The sequence below is a fragment of the Furipterus horrens genome, unplaced genomic scaffold (genome assembly GCF_987537825.1).
Source record: "Furipterus horrens unplaced genomic scaffold, mFurHor1.1.pri manual_scaffold_6, whole genome shotgun sequence".
Taxonomy (NCBI): Eukaryota; Metazoa; Chordata; class Mammalia; order Chiroptera; family Furipteridae; genus Furipterus; species Furipterus horrens.
Genome location: NW_028327176.1, coordinates 37580355 through 37594582, shown reverse-complemented (window position 1 = coordinate 37594582; position 14228 = coordinate 37580355). Strand labels below are relative to the sequence as shown.

The window sequence follows — 14228 nt, the reverse complement described above, 5'->3', positions numbered from 1 at the left end:
GGATTGGTGTGAGGAAACAGATGGGCTTAATGTATAAATGTGCTTTTCAGCATATCCAGCAGGATGAAAGCTAACTGATCCATGGGGGTCTGAAGGGAGAAAGATTATTAAATATTTTGAATAAAAGAAACTAGAGGGAAAATTAAGATAAGGTTGGATCAAGGTTGGATCTACCATTTATTGAGTGCTGATAATGTGCCAAGTACTGTGATAAACATCTTACATCCTCTGTCATGTTTAATCTTTAAAACCCTGTGAAATTCATATTATTATCCATTTCTATAAATGAGGAAACTGAGGCTTAGAGAGAGAGGAACAGACAAACTAGTAAATTATGGGAAACAGGGATCCTTGGTGGTGGCAAATGTAGCTCAGCCCCAGATTGGAAAACCACTGGCAGCGTGGCGGCACCCAGGACCCACTCCACACACTGGTTTCCCATGGGGAACCAGGCCTGCATTTCTATAATAACTAAAAAGCTTGCTTTCTGCTAAAGAACCCCCTCATCCTGGGCTGAGAACAACAGATGTTCAGCATGTAACCTTGAAGCAGTTTCTTAGGGCCTATTCTGGGCCGATTTCTAAGAACAGGATGTGGCTAGACAAGTTATCCTTATCATCCACGCATGTGTAACATTCTTTTCTCTGTTATATAAAAGTAATAATCGTATAAGGCAATGATTGGCACAATGATTCACAACTTTCCTGGATGTAACCCACCTAAAAAATCAATAAAAGCCTGTTAAGGCAGGGGCAAGCTGTACTTTCTCCTCTAGAAAGTGGCCAGTTCTGTCCCCTCTTCTCCACAGGATTCTTGCAGTCACTGTGCATTTATTCACTTCATCCACAACACCATGGACCCTACTGGTCGGAGGTCTTCGACACTAAATGACAGAGCCAAGATCAGGACCACTTAGGTCTAACTTCAGGTCTATCCTCTAAACTATTATGCAATACTGCCTTAATGAAAGTAACTATACAATATTAAGTACATTGCCAAAAAAGTAATTTAGTATTCTTATTTTAGAAAATCATGTTGAATTATGGCAAGTAGATTCTAATAGATTTATCATTATGACAGGTTTCAATGGATTGGTCTTGAAAACACTGCCGCAACATAAGGTAAAATCAAAGGTAGAGGAAGAGGCAAAAAAATACTTTAACACTAAATACCCAGAAACAGAGTTAGTAGTAATACCTTTTACTGGTATGGAAAGTCCAAATCAGGATAATAGATCATGAAAGCAAGGTGTCAAGTAGCTGTTTTGTCACCAAATTATTTGTCTGTTTGAAGTTCAACATTTTTAGTTCTTAAAATCATGTTTGAGTGTGTGTTGTGTTTTGTTGTTCCAATTTCTTTGGGGGAAGGGGTGTATAACCTTAAAAGAAAAATTATTATGACTCTCATAATAAAAAGTAATAATCACTGGTTCATTTAAGGAACCACGTAAAGATTTTTCCAACAGACTGGATTAGGAGAGGTGGGAGAAATTTACCCACTTCTTAAAATTTATCAAATTCAAATTCCAAAAATATATTCCAAAACTGAGTTGCCTTAGAAAATATTAACACTTGAACTAAAGTGGCAGTGAAATGAATTGCTAAAGAGTAACCATGAAAATGAAGATGAATCATAAATGATATAAAGATACCTAAAATGACATAGGTCAACGAGAAATTAACTTACTAAAATAAACATAAAGCAGTAATATATTTGTTGTGTGAAATTTATAAAATAAAAAACAGGGCACGGTGGGGCAAGAGAGACCTCTTGCTGTGTATGGCCCAGCACACAAATTCTCCTAATTCTCAACTCACAGAGCCAAATAACAATAACGTGTTGTCTGATGACATCTGTTATTACTCTATATATTTACTTGACCCATTATTCTTGGACTTTCTTTGAAACTACGATAGCAGTTTAAAACAAGTAGTATTATTTTTCTATTTGCCTTCCATTGACAGATATTGAGAAAAAAGGAAGGTTGTCACAATCTGGTTCAGATAGGTTTGACCCTCTTTCGTTCTCGTAGAAAGCGGCAGAGGTATGCCAGTCCCCTGAGTTCTTGGAGCTAAAGAAACGAAACAGCAGCAGGCTCCGCCCCACCATCTGCAGAGTGAACCAACCAGAGCGCGGCCCGGACTGATCGCGTGCCGGGTGTCATGGCGGCCTGCAGGCGCTGCTGCTCGAGCCTGTGGCTGCGGCCGCTGGGCGATACTCCCCTCCGTCTGCCAGGCCGGGATCGGGCACTCACCCAGTTGCAGGTGCGAGCACTATGGGGTGGCGCGGGATCCCGTGCCGTGGCCGTGGACTTAGGCAACAGGTAAGGAACGACGTGCATTCTCTGCCCTTTCACAAGACCTGCTGTCCGGCCAGCACGAGTACATTCATTTCCCAGGGCAAGAATCTGGCACCGCAGGTCTCTTTCCCGCCTGTTTAACCCCAAACCTAAACTCCTAGTTTCCCGTTCCGGGCTTGGAGTCTGTCTCCCGGCATTCTCACTCATCCCTGTCTCAGCCTCGTGTCCTTTGCTTTTTGGCCCTCCCTCCTGCCCTGTTTCGGGCTTCCTTCTTCAGCTGTGTATGACCAGCTGACTTCCATTCTCCTTAATTTCGGAGACTCCTGGACCCTGAGATCTGAGACATTCCACTTCAGGATAAATAGCTGCCAGTGGATGCCTAAAAGCTTGGCCAGTATGAATGGAAGGGAAACGTCAGTTTGTCGAACACCAGTTACATGATATCCTCTTTTAAAACCTGTAGTAAAGGTACTATTACCCCCATTTTTACAGTTAAGAAAGCAGAGGTTCAGTAATGGTTAACTTTCCCAGAGCCAACAAAGCCAATACTATGACCCTCCGTGGATTTTGAACTAGTATTTGTCTGTTACAGAGCCCCTACTTTTTCCAGGGGCCTTGCCAGAATTCACGTCTAAAATTACTTTTCAAAAATTATATTTGAATCATTTTTAAAAGAAATGAAACTGCTAATATTTACTTTATATTTACGTATATTCATATCCACACATTTTTTGCATGTACTTTAAAAAATGTTTTACCATAGTTCATAGAAAAAGGCAAAACATCTGGCTTTAATTCCAGGGCTTCCTCCCTGACTTACTGAATGAGCGATTTTGAATAAATTACTTCATTTTATTTCACAAAAATGAGGAAACTGGACTAGATCGAAAGTCTGCAAACTTTTTCTGTAAGGGACCAAATAGTAATTATTTTAGACTTTGTGGGCTGCATCTGTCTGTCACATTTTCATGCATATTTACAAAGCCTTTAAAAATGTAAAGACACATTCTTAGCTGAAAGGCTGTACAGAAACAGGCTATAGTTTGTTGACCTGTAGACAGATTATCTATAAGGCTGTTTCCGCTTCTGGCATTCTTTGATTCTGATTTTTTTGAGGGAGAAGATAATCTCTTCCATTTTTCAAGGACTAAACAAATGCCTCAGAACATTACATTCAACAGACACCTACCATGTGCTAAACACTAGGGAATCAAAGCAACAAAATCAGCCCCTGCGCTGCAAATTTTCCATAAATAAGCTACCTTGAATCTCTTATTTATTAGTCAACCTGGACCTCTTATGTAGCTTGTTCTTTTAAAACCTGTGTCATGTGTTGTAACAGCTAACATTCATAAATATCACTACTGCTAAGTAAATAAACTTTTTTATCTTTGTTATAAGTTTGTTGTTTGCAACATTTAGTGGGTGACTACTATGTACCATGGCCCTGGCTGGTTTAGCTCAGTGGATTGAGCGTCGGCCTGCGAGCTAAGTGTCGCTGGTTCGATTTTCCAGTCAGGGTACATCAGAGAAGGAAAACTCTGACTCCAAAAAACCTCCGCTGCCTTGCGGCATACCTCTTCAGGGGAAAGGCTAAGGGAGTAAGCCCCGACAGAAAATCCGGAGCCGGAGTCCCTAAGGCGGTTTGACATTGTAGTCAACACCGGCAACTCCTGCGGCGCACCTGAACCCAAGCTGTATCGACTCCGTCTTTCCCTTGGACCCTTCAGCTGCGAAGAGAGGGGGGGTCTGCTGCATGGGCAACAGCAGACCCTCCATATTACCCTGCCCAGGCTCTGTAGCTTCAGCGTCATCACAAGATGTCGATTCAACACGGGAGGAGACAGATACCATGTCACTCCCGAGTCGGACTGCGCAGCCATTCTCGGCGGTGCAGATGGACTCTTGGGAAGCTACACCATCGTCTCTCGAGACGGACGGCTGCCGACGACGACGACGACTATGTACCATGCACTCTATATTTATTATGAATTTACAATGCCTGAGGAACTTTTAAACTATTGTGGTAATTTTCAGATATGTATTTAATACAATAACTTTCGAGGCAACTGTTTAATTTTCATTTCAACAAACTTTTATTGAGTACTATACACAAGGCTCTGTATGAGGAAGTAACATAAACACAGACACAGTCCTGGGAAAAATCACTGTGGGAGAGGAACGAACAGGTGCTAAGGGAACACAGGCATATTTATCCCATGCGAAAGCTTCCCACTGAGAGTGAATCTTGAAGGGAAGGAGAAAGTAGCAGAGAAAGTGCAAGTGCAGTTGCAGAGGTGAGAGTGCATTTGAGTAGCTACAGATAACTCACTGGATGGAGCAAAATGTGAAATGTGAGTTTAGCAATGAAGGTGAGCCCAAATGACACAGGCAGAAATCAAACCAGAAAGATGGTTTCTTGCTTGGTTGGTTGGCTTACTGTAATTATGTATTACTGAATTTTTCTTGGTGGATGCTGGAGAAAGATGTTTCTAAAAATGTTCTTTAAGCATCTCTCCCTGTAGTTCTGCTTCCTGTGGCACATGGCTCCTCTCTTCCCCTTTTCACTTCCTAAGCTACCTTCTCCCACCCTTCTTTCCACCAATTGAATCTCCTTGTTCATCTTACTCTTTTTGTTATTTATTTCTTCAAATGTATTTTTGTTTAGGTATTCACTCACATGGTTCAACATTTAAAAAGCTCAAAAATCTTTCCATAGTTTCATAGCCACCCGGTTCCGATTCACAGAAGCCACTGATGTGTTGTCCATCTTATATGTGGTATTTAGAGATGTTTTATGCATAAAATACTGATTTCAGCTATAGGTTTTTGGAAGTCTGCTTGATGCTACAGTGTGACTGGTTCTGCACATCTCATTCACCCCTCTTACTATTCCAGCTGTAGCCTCAACTCTTCACCTCATCATTCCATCTGTCAGGGGATACCATTTTTTTGTGGACTGTCATAACATATGTGTTGAACAATAATAGAAACCCAACTAGAATCCCTCACATGTTTCTTGTGGTTTAAAAAAAAAATCTCCGTAATACTTGAAGGTCAGCGCTGATAGTAAAAATGTATGTGCTTTATTCTGACTTTCACACTTAAACTGAGTCTAACTGAATAGATAAATATGCTGTTCATGAACTCAGGCTTCTGTCAAAATAATGGGTGACAATATTAAGGGTTGTCTATTCATCCCTTTGACATGTGATGGATAAAATAAATAATCTTACCCGGGGCAGGGCATTAGCGATGGCGGGAGGGGGGGCGGGCTTAGTGCGCTCACACTTGTGTATTTCTCAGCACTGGACTGTGATAAACGTTTCTAAAGCTGAGTCCATGGGTCTGAACATCTTCATAAATATCTTAAGGAGTCACTGAGTTAGTTGGCCTCACAGTACTCTTTCATGAATTATGGACTCTGACAAGATTTGCTGGTCTGTTTCAAGCCCTTTTAGTACTCTGCAGAAACTGGGAAATATGGCTGACAATGCTGCCTATTTCATATACTATATAAGATAGCTTTATTAAAATATAATTCACCTATTATACAATTTACCCATTTAGAATATACAATTCAATGATTTTTATTATATTCATAGAGATTTGCCACTATTACCATAATCAATTTTAGACCACTTTCATCACCTAAAAAACCTCTTTATCTATTAGCAGCGACTTCTCATTTGTCCCCAGATCCCACATCCCTAGGAAGTCACTAATGTACTTTCTGTCTCTTTGGATTCGCCTATTCTGGGCATTTCCTATAAATGAAATCAAATGATAGGTGGTCATTTGTAACTGCCTTCTTTCACTTAGCATAAAATGTTTCCAAGGATTATTCATATTGTAACATGTATCAGTACTTCATTTTTTTAATGGCTGAATAATATTCCATTGTATGGATTATACCACATTTTATTTACTCATTCCTCAGTTGATGAACTGTTGGGTTGTTCCCATTTTGAGGCTATTAGGAATAATGCTGTTATGAATGTTCATATGCGAATTTTTGCATAGACATATGTTTTCATTTCTCTTAGGTATATACGAGAGTAGAGTTGCGGGTCATATGGTACTTCTGTGTTTAACCTTTTGAGGAATTGCCAGATTATTGTCCAAAGCAGGTATACCATTTTACATTTCAGTGTATGAGGGTTCCAGTTTCTCCACATCCTCACCAAACATATTCCTAGTAGATATAAAGTAGTATCTCATTGTGGCAAAGTAGTATCTCATTGTGGTTTTGATTTGCATTTCCCTGTTGGCTAATGATTTTGAGCATATTTTCATGTACTTATTAGCTATTTATAGATCTTTGGGGAGACATCTATTCAGATCCTTTACCAATTTTTAAAATTGGCTTGTCTTTTTATGGTTGGGTTGTGAGAATTCTTTACATATCCTAGAGACAAGTTCCTTGATTTGCAAATATTTCTCCATGGGTTTTCTTTCACTTTCTTTTAAGTAGACTTTATTTTTTAGAGTACTACTAGTTTTACAGCAAAATCAAGAGAAGGTACAGAGATTTCTCATTTACCCACTGCCCCCCAAATGCATAACCTCCCCAGCTATCAACATCTCCCACCTTTCTTTTACTTTCTTCATGATAGCCTATGAAGCCTGAAAGTTTAATTTTGATGACGTCTAGTTTACCTATTTTTTCTTGTCCCTTGTGCTTTTGATGTCATATATAAGAAGTTTATGGAGATTTACTCCTATGATTTATTCCTAAGAATTTTATAGTTTTAGCTCTCATACTTAGATCCATGGTCCATTTTGAATTAATTTTTATTCATAGTAAAAGAACGGGTCCAGCTTCATTAACTTTTTTGCATACAAATATCCAGCTGTCCAGCACCATTGGTTGAAAAGACTATTCTTTCCCCCATTGACTTGTCTTGGCACCATTGCTGAACAGGAAGGTCGGTGTAGGCAATTTTTGGAGTGTATGTTGTCCTGAAAGCAATGGGGAAATTTTAAAGGATTTTAAGTAGGGAAATTATCCAGTTTGTGTGTTAAAAGACTGCTTTAGTCAACAAGGCAAGGGATGAAGAGACTAAAATAAGGTAGTAAGTGGGAATTAACATTTAGAGAGCTTCTGTACCATGAAAATACTTTCATTCAGATTACTCATGTGCCTAGGTTTCTGTATTTTTCCTTACATAGCTCTTAAATTTCCTTTGTACTTTTAATAATGGTTATAAACTCTATCCCTTTTTTGTTTATTTGTTTGTTTTTGGGTGGGGTCCTATAGGGCTTGGTAGCCTTTAGTTCATCTGTTAGAATCTTTGATTATTTTATACTAAGCTAGAAATTATACTGTTGACTTATGTTCTTTTGTATTGAATTTTTATTTTTTAAACAGAAAATTGGAAATATCTTCAGGAAAACTGGCCAGATTTGCAGATGGCTCTGCTGTAGTGCAGGTAAAAAGTCCAGTTTTTTACATTTTCATTTTTTAAAATGGTTCTGGAGACTAGTAATAAATATTTTTACATCATGTAGCTTTTTAGAGTGGTGACACTGGAAATTAATTCAGACCATTTCTAGTGTCAGAACTATTCTATATAACCAGGAAGTCAGAGGACTGAATATATTAAATGACTTATAAGATCTCTTCCAAAGTTAGGATTTTATTTTATTCTGTTAATAAATTCTATAATGCTTTTCCTGAGAAAATGGTTTTACTGGTTTCTTCAATAGTAATACTTGGGGTGTTTTTCTTTATGTATAGTTTAAATTTCCTCCCAAGAAATAGCAATGTGATTGGATGAGCCTTTTTCCTTTTAATTCTATTGCTTTTGAAAAGCTCAGTGACTGTTCTAATATAGAACATGATCATGCAGAAGAAATCAAGATTAGACTATTTGTGAAAAATTATTTTCATTGTCATTAGGTCATGGGATAACAGTCCTCTTTACTTGGGTTTAACACTACTTCATGTTAATATCTGATTTTAAAGGAATTTACCAAGATTGTTTATTTTTAACTAAGTCAGGTGACACTGCGGTGATGGTCACAGCGGTTAGTAAAACAAAACCTTCACCTTCCCAGTTCATGCCTTTGGTGGTAAGTATTGGCTGGTTTACCTGAACTGAAATGTAACTTAAATGTAGAATTTCTAGTTTTCTTGTCCACTGTCCATAGAGAGTGCAAAATATAAACTTCCCACAACAAAGGATTTTCCTTAGTTGTCTGATACTGAGTAATTAAAAGAATTTAAATTGGTTGCTTCATAACCAGTCTTTATATTAGTAGTTAGCATACTTTAGAATGTCCAGGTTCAACAGTAGACAAGAATAGTGGAAGTACATGAGTGCTTTGATGTTGAATAAACAATGAATGCATTGCTTTCTTAGGTTTCCCTTTAGTATGAGTCTGCAAGTATTAATACATGTTTGCTGAAGAGTAAAAAGTTCATTAGGATTTTACAGCTTCATTCTATTATGGAAAGGATTGATACAAAAAAAAAAAGTTTGACTTGACCAGAATAAGCTACTGTGGAGAGTAGTGGAAGCTTTTTAAAACCAATTTGCTGAAACATTTCCATTAGCTCTCCTTTTCCTAAGTGATTCAGAACTCTAAAAGTAAAGTTTTAGTTGAGGTTTGCAACCTCAAGAGAATTAGCATAATCATTATAATTCTTAGGGAATAGTTTTTTACTGCAAAAGGCAGTCAAATGAACTTCATTCTTTTCATTGCTACTTCAGGTTGACTATAAACAGAAGGCTGCTGCAGCTGGTAGAATCCCCACAAACTATCTTAGAAGAGAGATTGGATCTTCTGATAAAGAAATTCTTATAAGTAGAGTAATAGGTAAGATACTGAGACAGAGGCATTAACCTTCTCTGTTATAACTATTTTAGCTTCTTTCTCTTTCATCTGTGTTCTATAATATCTCTTTTTTCATACATTAACACTGCCTAAGATTATTTACCATCTGTACCCGCTCACTCAAATAAGCGCTCCAAGAGAGAAAAATCTTTTTTTTTTTTGTTCACTGCTGAATCCCCTGGACCTGGTATACTGCCTGGCAAAAAATAGGCATTCAATAAATATTCGTTGACTAAATAAATGAATCTCTATTGAGTATATACATTCCACGGTCCATGCCTCTACCCTGTTGAATCTATCCCTAGTAATTTTCGTTTTTGTTTAGCATAGTAATTCCTAAAAACATTATATTCATCAACTACTGAAATATGTCTGTAATCTTTCAAATCTTCGGCATCCTTTTTTCTCTTTCAAAGTTATGACAAATTATATTAAGACTATAGCCTTTTGGATTGAAGAAGCTCAATGAATCCCAAACAGAATAAAATAAAGTTCAAAACACATTAAATCAATGTGTTGTTTAAGAATTGATATATATATAGTAAAAACTATAAAGAAAAGCAAAGGCAAGATTAAACAAAATTCAGGGTAAGCGATTACCTCAAGAAGGATGGGGGGATGTAAAGTTCAAAGACTTAAAATGTATTAGTATGTACTTTCTCTCTCAAGTGACATAAAGGGTAGATAAGTTTTAATTATTATTCTTTATATTGCATATATACAAAATAATACTTTTGTATGTATAACAGATTACAATAAAAAATAGAAAATAAATCACTGAAGTTCATCCATTCTTCTGTGTTACCTGTAACACAAGCCAAAAACCTGGGATTCATGTCCTCAACCAAATCCAATTAATTATCTCTCCTAAGTCTTTCTAATCTTCCCCTTCCACTGCCATACTATGGTCTAGGCCTCCTTCAACTCTCACCTGGAGCTATGAAACCCCTTCCTCTCCCAAGGCAGAAATCTTTGACATTTAAATATTGTGGGATCACTTGTATTTTATAGTTCTTATACCCAGAAATTGTTAGTTTGTATATATTTATATGCATTTGTCAACACAGAATACTAAGGAAAGAGTTTCTTTCAGTCTGCTATTGGTCTTAAGTCTCTTTCCTCTGCTTACATAACTAATACCTATGGAACCAGAATGAGGAACTGCTGCCCAGTTTTAGACTTGAGTATTTCTGCTCTGCTAATTTTTTGTTGTTAGGGCATGGTGTATATTAATTGAAGCATTGACATTTATCTTTATCCTTTTCAGTAAATTAGTCCAAGATGAATTTTTTATATATAATGAACAGCTAACTGTATTACCTTTTAGCCTGGTGTTTAATAGGGAAAATGTTTTGAACTGTAAAGCTACTTCTGTCAATACAATTTAATATCTTTCTCTCTCTCAGTCTCTCTCTCTCTCTCACTTTCTTTTGGCAGATCGTTCAATTAGACCTCTTTTTCCAGCTGGCTACTTTTATGATACACAGGTAGGGGTCTCCTTTAGGTTATTTGTTTCCAGATTGATCAAAAATTATTTAATGAATCTCTGTAATACTTGTTGGCTAAACATTATGTAAAGAATACAAAATAAGAATTTTTGGTGATACTACATTTTACATTAAATTTTTTTTAAAAACATAATTTTAAAAAGTTAATATTTATTCAGTATCAATTTGAGCTGATACCTGAATTATGAATAGGAGTTAGCCAACCCAGGAGTGTGGGGAAAGCATTCCAGACAGATGGAATGGGAAGCACAAAAGTCCTGAGGCAAAAAAGAAATTGGTGAGTTTGAAAGTTTAGAGTGATCGAGGTGGGTGGGGGCAGGTCAGTTTGGCCCTTGTAGGTTATATTAGTAACAAGTTAAGGCAGTCAGCACAACTCATCTTTAGTACTGGGTTCTCCAAACCTCTACTTCATAATATTTTAATACTTTCTGAATATTTTCTTTCACAGTGACCCATATACTTTATTTATTTGATAAAAAATAAATATGCCTTGTAAATAGGCCTTTAAAAGGGTGTTATTGTCTCGAGAAATTATTTTCTTAATTATAAGACATAGGCATATTATTGCAGTATAAAGTAATTCATTGGCTTGTTTTATCTGTACACATAATATTTCCAGTAATTTTTTTAAGAAGCTTTTAGGAAGATGCAACTATTTCTCCTTTTAAAGGTGAGGAAACTTGAGGCTTAATTTAAGTAATTTGCCCATGGTCAAGCATGTAGTTAAGTGATAGTCAGAATAAGGGATTTGACCACAAAGCCCATGCCTCTAACCATGTAGTACTCCTATACTTTAGGCCAACATATTAACTGAAATGATAATCCTTCCAAATCAAGTACATTTTGTTAAGTGCTTTGAATTTTCTCCCTGTACCAGGTTCTTTGTAATTTGTTAGCTGTAGATGGTGTTAATGAACCTGATGTTCTGGCAATTAATGGTGGTAAGTATAAAAATAGAGATTAAAATTATCACTTGATTTTTAAAAGCAATGAAATATTTTTATTTCAACTTTTTTTTTTCTTTTTTTTTTAAAGCTTCTGTAGCCCTGTCATTATCAGATATTCCTTGGAATGGACCTATTGGTAAGTTAGGGTTTGAAAATAAGAAACATTTATGGTTTTTCAGGAAATACTAGTGAGCATGCTATTAGCAAGGACCTAGACTTATGGGCTTCAACTTATTCTCTATTATTATTATCTTGAATTAAATGACATTCTAAGGTTTCTTTCAGCCCTTTGTGACATTTTCATCCTTGCCTTGGGTTTTGTTTCTGATAGCAATATGTTATGGTGTTAGAGAGTCTGTGTTCCTAGATAATTTAACTTTTTTTTAAGTATATTTTTTAAATTATGCTGTTACAATTGTCTTAAATAGGTTCCTTTAACATTTCATGTAATAATGGCTTGATGATGATGAACTCCTTTAGCTTTACCTTGTCTGGGAAGCACTTTATCTGCCCTTCCATTTTAAATGATAGCTTTGCTGGACAAAGTAACCTTGGTTGTAGGTCCTTGCTTTTCATGACTTTCAATATTTCTTGCCAGTCCCTTCTTGCCTGCAAGGTTTTGTTTGAGAAGTCAGCCGACAGTCTTATGGGAACTCCTTTATAGGTAACTCTCCACTTTTCTCTTGCTGCTTTAAGATTCTCTCTTTATCTTTAACCTTTGGCATTTTAATTATGATGTGTCTTGGTATGGTCGTATTTGGGTCCAACTTTTTGGGGACTCTGTGCTTCTTGGACTTGTATGTCTATTTCGTTTTCCAAATTAGGGAAGCTTTTCTTCATTATTTTTTTAAATAAGTTTTCAGTTTCTTGTTCTTCTTCTTTTCCTTCTGGCATCCCTATCATTTGGATGTTGGCACTTTTGGAGTTGCCCCAGAGTCTTCTTATACTCTCCTCATTTTTTTTGAATTCTTGTTTCTTCATTCTGTACTGGTTGACTGTTTATTTCTTACTTATGTTCCAATTCATTGAATCCCAGCTTTCTTCCCTTCTTTATTGGTTTCCTATGGGTTTTTCTTTATTTCATTTTGTGTACCTTCATCCCCACCCCCTTTTTTTTTCCCGTACTCTGAGCATCCTTATCACCGGTGTTTTTAACTCTGCATCTAATAAGTTGGCTATCTCCGTTTCGCTTAGTTCTTTTTCTAGAATTTTGATCCCACCATTTATTTGGGCCATATTTCTTTGTCTCCACAATTTGGGAGTCTCCCTGTGTTTGTTTCTGTGTATAAAGTAGAGCTGTTTTGACTCCCTTTCTGGGTGCACCTATTATGTTGTAAGGGGCAGAGCCTTAGGTATTTGTCAGTGTGGGGTAACCTGTTTTACTGCTTTGTGGCGACATATGTGAGGGAAGGATCAGAGAGGTATCAATGCCAGTTGCTTGGCACTCGCCTGTTTTCCAGTCACTTCCCACATGCGACTTACACCCCTCTAGCTGCTATCCTATTGGTGGTTCCCAGAATGGGTGGCCTTGCTTACAGTCTAGGGCCACAAAAGTCCTCTAAACAGACTTTCCTGAGAGACGGGCAGTTTCTTCTGCCAACCCAGCCCCTACTGGTTTTCACAGCCAGAGGCTATGAAGCTTTTATTTTCCCAGCGCTCGAACCCAAGGCTGCTCTGTCTGTTCTGGGGCTGGGATTGCTCCCCTAGTGCCCCTCCTGGCTTTTATCCACCACATCTGAACATGGGACCAATCGTTCTGCCGGCCACTGCCACAGCCTTGCTACTGCCACCTTGCCGCCACACCGTGTCATCTCTGCCCCGACTCCCCAGCTCTGCCCCTCCTGCCCATCTGGATGAATATTTCTTCTTTAAATCCTTGGTTGCCAGGCTTCCATATAATTAGATTTTCTGGTAGTTGGTTGTTTTTTGTTTTGAGGTTATTGTGACCCTTCTTATGGTTGTACGAGAAGGTGAAGTGTGTCTACTTACACCTCCATCTTGGCCGGAAGAGCAGTACTTTGACTTCTTAGTTGCCTTTTCTGTTTAAGGACTTTTCTTTTGACTGAGGAATTATCAGAGTGCATACTCTTTCAAAATAAAAACAAAGATATGTATATAATTTACAGCTCTTGAAAGTTATAATAATGCAACATAAAAATGATTTGTGGAGTAATTATTGAGTGTCCTATATGCCAGATACTGAGCTAGGTACTGAAGGAACAAAGGCAGCTAGGCACCAGCAATTCAAAGACAAATGAGGCAGTTCTTGGGAAACACAAATACTTATTTGTAAACAGTTATTATAAAGGTGAAGTCAAAGTGCTAAGAAAGTGATAGAGAAGTGTAGGTTTATTTAGTCTCGTAAGGTAAGGCTGTCAAGATGTCTCCTCAGGATAGTCAATATTTAAGCTGAACCTTAGTAGGATCAGATGGTAAGCATTTTCCTTGGAGAAAGTACAGTCTAAACCAGGAGAAGAGCTTGAGCATAATCACAGAGCTATGGAAGAAATTGTATGTTTGAGCAACTCACAGTGATTGAGTGAGGCAGGAAGGTAGGGTGGGGTACCATGCTCTTTGGACCATAAATACCATGGTATAAATACAGACTTTATTTTGGTTACAGTAGAAGATAAG

General features: G+C 37.5%; 1 protein-coding gene across 2 annotated transcripts in view; it reads left to right on the top strand.

Annotated features, from left to right (window-relative positions):
* The first annotated feature begins 2134 nt into the window (after window positions 1-2134).
* The window catches only part of PNPT1 (polyribonucleotide nucleotidyltransferase 1), a 45543-nt gene continuing 33449 nt past the window's right edge, over window positions 2135-14228 (top strand). Inside the window, exons 1-7 of one of the 2 annotated variants that reach the window (XM_090281314.1) lie at window positions 2135-2323; window positions 7671-7731; window positions 8300-8374; window positions 9016-9121; window positions 10577-10626; window positions 11525-11588; window positions 11683-11730. In XM_090281314.1, the coding sequence (XP_090137440.1) occupies window positions 2163-2323; window positions 7671-7731; window positions 8300-8374; window positions 9016-9121; window positions 10577-10626; window positions 11525-11588; window positions 11683-11730 (565 nt within the window). In that variant the 5' untranslated portion in view covers window positions 2135-2162. The remainder of the gene's footprint in view (window positions 2324-7670; window positions 7732-8299; window positions 8375-9015; window positions 9122-10576; window positions 10627-11524; window positions 11589-11682; window positions 11731-14228) is intronic. The other variant, XM_090281315.1, reaches the window with a different exon arrangement.